The following is a 4,919-nucleotide window of genomic DNA, read 5'->3' as shown; positions in this document are numbered from 1 at the left end:
GAACCAAGGAAAATACCAGCATTATGCCGGACAAATCCTTATCTTCTTAAGCTAGCGTCTTTTTTTTTTGGAACTTCGACAAATTGGTACATATGTTTTCAAAAAAAAAGCACCGAAATGGAAGTACAACACGGCCACGAGAAATGTTTGTATTAGCCTAATAAAACTGAAGATCCTTATCCCATGCGGGAACTCCTTAAAACCAAGGCTCCTACTAATGAGTAGCCGTGACACAAAACCTGCATCCTGGCACTCTGGACCATTCGCTGAATCAGCAACAGTAACATGTTGCTACATCATGACATATATCATACAAGGTGACATCCTCTTGGAGTAATGTATAGTAGCGAAATGAGAGAAACTCAACCAAGTCCAAACATCCAAATTCTTTCAGTTCCAACCAGGAAAATGACAGTGTCACTTGACAAGAAGTAAAAACAGTTGGGCATGCATGCTCATATGTTACCCGATCTTCCGCGCGCTACATGCATGCATGTTACCGACTAATCCCAGTTGTACTCCACTAACTCATCCTCGTCCCACACGGCCTGCTGGTTTAGGACGACCTCCGGCGCCGGGGGCGGGTCCAGGGGGTCCACGGGCGGCAGCTGCATGGCTTGGTCGACAAGGTTGGGGTGAGCCTGGTGGAGATGCGCCATGGCGAAGGCGAGCCCGGCGTCGTTGCACCTGCATGGCTCCAGCCCTGTTGCTCCCACCTGGCCCCTGTAGCTGGGCCTCCCGCACCGGTAGCAGAACCTGAAGCGGCACCTTTAAACACACCACGACACATATATAGTTAGCACACATCCAGCGAATATCATATCAGTTACAGATGGAATTAAGCCAAGCACGAACAAGACATGTTCACAAGGCCGGTTGATGATACCATCAAGAAAAACACATACGGAGTACTAGAATCAAGAGAAACAAGCCATGATTAAAATAAACAAGAGAAACAAGCCATGATTTAAATAAAGCGCAAATGGAGCTATGCTATAGTGATAAAACACCAAACCGCCAACCATACACGACCAAGTTACATTGTATGTCGATGGACCCTAGAATATGTGCAGTCAACTTTATCCGAAGTTAAGTATTGATGTCCGGGTGTAATTGGCAACTTGATATTAATATATATTCCTTTGTTTAGAAAAAAGTATTGATGTGTACCGTGTTATTTGGACTGGTCGAATGAAATACTGGTATCATCAGAATTGCCGAGAAAAAACCCCCCACGGCACTACCGGAGTATGTGTGAACAAAGCCCAAAGTTGATCACCGGAGAATGTCTTAAAAGCTAACTGACAATGCACCTGTTGTACTGATGGAGTATATGCCTAATTGCAACATGCAATATGCAGCTGATCAACCTGGCTACACTTCCGTTGACTGCATAGTATGCATTTTCAAATACACCTAGTATGCGCTAAAGATAACTACATGACCGAGATGGTGTGAAAAGTAGAAGACGATGCCAATGCCAAAATGAAAATAATGTACAACTTGTCATAATGAAGTGATCAAGACATCGCATAGTATATCTCCTATGAGTTGGCTGAACTTGTCTCAAATCCTAGTCACATGTTTGATTTTTTGATACATACATGGGCTCCATGTATAATAACCAGTTAAGTTTTGCTTAAAAAGTACACACCATCAAATTGCAACCATAGAGAACACGCGACTAATTTGACTCAGACTTTATAAGACAACTGTGAATTAATATTAATAGAGCATAAATAATAATAAAGCACAGGAACTTGATGTAAACATGAGACGCGGGAGCATTACCTGCATGTCATCTGGTTGCATCCGTCGATCCTCTCGACGTACATCTTGCAGCTCGGGCACCGCTTCCACCGGCTCTCGCGCGCGAGCTGCCTCACGAGCATGGCGTCGGGGCCCCTGGCGCAGTCGTGCTGGCCGAGGCCGGCGCCGTCGTCGGAGCTCCACTCCATGCCGCAGGTGGCGCACAGCGCGTACCCGCACGCGAAGCACAGCGCCCTGGCCGGCACCGCGTCGCCGCTCGTCTCCAGCGGGATCCCGCACCGCCTGTTGGGGCAGTAGGCGCGCCGGCCCGGCGCGATAGCGCTCTCGGTGAGCCGCGCCCCCCAGTCGACGAACGCCCCGTAGTCGATCGCCTTCTTGACCTTCTCCGGGTGGAGCTCGCCGCGGCCGGCGCCGGCGCCGTCATCGCCGCCCCTGCCGCACGTCGGTTCGGGGCACGGGATGGGCAGCTCGCTGGAACGGATCCTGCCCTCCACGTACGTGGTCATGCACGGCGCGCAGAACTTGTGCTTGCAGGGCAGCCCGTGGAAGAGGTCGAAGACGGGGAGGGTGTCCATGCAGATGCCGCAGTCGAAGGTGGGGACCTCGTCGTCGGCGAGAGGGGGCACCTTGGGCGCCCTCGTCGACGGGCCTGGCTCGTCGGGCTCCACTTCGGACGCGGTGACGCCCCACCTCTGGCAGAAGTTCGGGAGCGAGAATTCCGCTCCTTGACCGACCGTGGCGGCGGCGGGGTTGCAGGGTTCAAACCTCGGGATGCATTGCTCCAACGACTCGTTGAGGCCCTGCATCTCCTCCACCCGCTCATCGTCGCCTTCGTCGTCGGGTGCGCCCATGGACTCGTACCAGCGGTTGTTGTGCCCTTCTTCCATGCCGGCGAAGATGAACGCCGAGTCGGCGTCAGCGAGGAGGGCACGCCGCTTGGTGCAAACGGGGCCGTCGTTGGCAGGGGCGGTCGGCCTTGGCAGCCGGGCGGTGGCGCAGCGCCGTGCCGACCGGACGACGCTGGCGGGCGGAGGGGTCTCGCCTGCTTCAGCAGAGGCTTCTTTTCCGTCCCCCGGAACGGTCTGGGTCGACGAGGATCCGGCGGCGTCTTTGGGGAGGACGGTCTGCCTCGCCGGAGTAGTGGCGAAATCACGGGGACCAGGCCTCTTGAATCCAGAAGTGGCGCCTGTGCCAGCGCCGCGGTTGGACGCCAGGAAGACGACGTCCTCGCTCTCCGCCTCGGGCCTCGCCAACGGTGGGGCGAGGCCGCCATTGCTTTCCCTCAGCGCGGTAGCGAGCATCTCCCGGACTTCGTCATCCAGCAGAGCTTCGAGCCCCCCCGGAATCCCCGCCAGCGATGTGGCGAGGCCGCCATTGCTTTCGCTCGCCATAGTAGCGAGCATCTCCCGGACTTCGTCATCCGCCATATCCTCGACGAACCCCGGAATCCACGAGTCGTCGAGGGAGACGGCTCCGCTCCCCGCCTCCTGAACGCTCTCGACGGCTCCTCCCGTTCTCGCATAGAGCGAGTACTGGCCGACGGGGGCCTCGGGGCTCAGGGCGGCGTAGGGTGGGGTGCCGGCCCAGAACCTTCCGCGCGCGGTGGTGTTGGCGCGGACGCCGGCACGGGAGGAGGAGGAGGAGGGGAAGTCGCCGAGCGGCATGTTTAGGGCAGCCTGGAGGGAGGGGCGGCTGAAGTCGCGCAGCTGCCACTCCTCCATCTCCATGAGATCCTGCATGTACATGCGGTGCGCCATCTCCTCGTCGGCCGCAACGGCGGCGGCGCGGTTCTGCCGGTCCGCCTCCTCCTCCTCCTTCACGGGGGCCGCGATGGCGGCGTCGATGACCTGCCGATCCGCCTCGACCTCCGCCTCCTCCTGCTCATCGATGTACTTGTCGTAGACGGGAGCATCGGCGGCGTCGCCGGCGGCTTTAGCTTCCTCAGTTGGCTCGGGCTGGAGATCCGGAGGCTGGGATTTCTCTTCCTCCATTGCGCTTGACGATCCTTGGCTAGCTGGATTTGGAAGATATTGGGTTGCAGTTCAGGGGAGGAGTTTGGAAGGTTCTGGTCGGTGTTGAAGAGGCATGACCTGCACAGTACGAACGAGACAGCGTATATAAGAAGGTTTCTTGCGCGGCCCGTTTCGTTGACAACTGTCAATCTGCCATTAGCTCGTATATTAACGGATCCAAATTTCTCTTTCAAAAACAAGAAATCGGATCCAAATAAATCAGACGTATGAATGCGGAACTTGGATAGAAATTAGCATATCTTGGTCGTCACACGTACTGCACGCGACTTGCGCTTTCGTCCGTCACGACCCCGGCCCGCGTCTGTCTCCGCGGTCGACCGCGGATCAACTCTACTGTCACGTCACACCAACGCGTACCGACCCCTTCCTCGTGGCCGCCCCGCTAAATACATCCCTCCGTTAATTTTCCGTCATTTTTATTGCAGTATAATTACAAAAATATTAAAATACATGTTTATTTAAAACAATTTGTTTCCAGACATTCGTGAACAAACAAAACGGGTTGTTTTCAAGTCTAACAAACTCCATTATAGTATTTTGTTTCCAATTAAGAACAAAAAAAATTACCCTAGAAAGGAAAAAAAGAACCCGGCATTTTTCACCGTCTCTCATGGTATCGCCCTCATCTCTACGACCTCCCTCACGCACAAACAACTTAGAACCGTTGTAGATCTGGGCATCCCTCTGAACCAGTTTCTCCCGACGAGAATTTATATGCATCTACTACGTACTATTTCCGACATCAAGGCTTAAAGAGGTGAAATTAAAAGCAGATCTGGGAGTATCATACCTCTAGAAGAAGCTTGAGGGCGAATATGACTAGCACGGTGGTTGCTTGTCGATTGGGCGACAGGGCGGTGGCTTGGAAGGAGAACATCCACAACAAAGTCAGCCGCAACGGCGGGGATGGCCGGCCTGACGAGAGGTGGAGATCATGGCAGGCAAGAGAGGGGGGTTCATGAGGTTGGTTTGTTGACCTAGGTGCTAGTGGCGGCGCAAAATAGGTGGGCGGTGTTGGAATATATAGGGGAAAGCTAGGGTTGGTAGATTCGTTGGACGGATCACAACCTTTGAATCAGATCTTAAGTGGATCTTTGATTGGGTTAAACCATAAGT

At 54.2% G+C, this 4,919-nt stretch overlaps 1 protein-coding gene across 1 annotated transcript; it reads right to left on the bottom strand.

The window, feature by feature from the left end:
• Window positions 1-267: 267 nt before the first annotated feature.
• On the bottom strand, window positions 268-1,897 carry LOC124658096. The gene is made up of 2 exons (XM_047196532.1): window positions 1,792-1,897; window positions 268-768 (listed from the first exon to the last, which is right to left on the bottom strand). Exons 1-2 carry the CDS (start codon window positions 1,890-1,892, stop codon window positions 504-506), a joined length of 366 nt encoding a protein of 121 aa, XP_047052488.1. The 5' UTR covers window positions 1,893-1,897; the 3' UTR covers window positions 268-503.
• Window positions 1,898-4,919: the final 3,022 nt, after the last annotated feature.

Source organism: Lolium rigidum, chromosome 5 (genome assembly GCF_022539505.1).
Source record: "Lolium rigidum isolate FL_2022 chromosome 5, APGP_CSIRO_Lrig_0.1, whole genome shotgun sequence".
Taxonomy (NCBI): domain Eukaryota; kingdom Viridiplantae; phylum Streptophyta; class Magnoliopsida; order Poales; family Poaceae; genus Lolium; species Lolium rigidum.
Note: the sequence above shows the minus strand (reverse complement) of the source record. Positions and strands in the feature narration are given on the sequence as shown.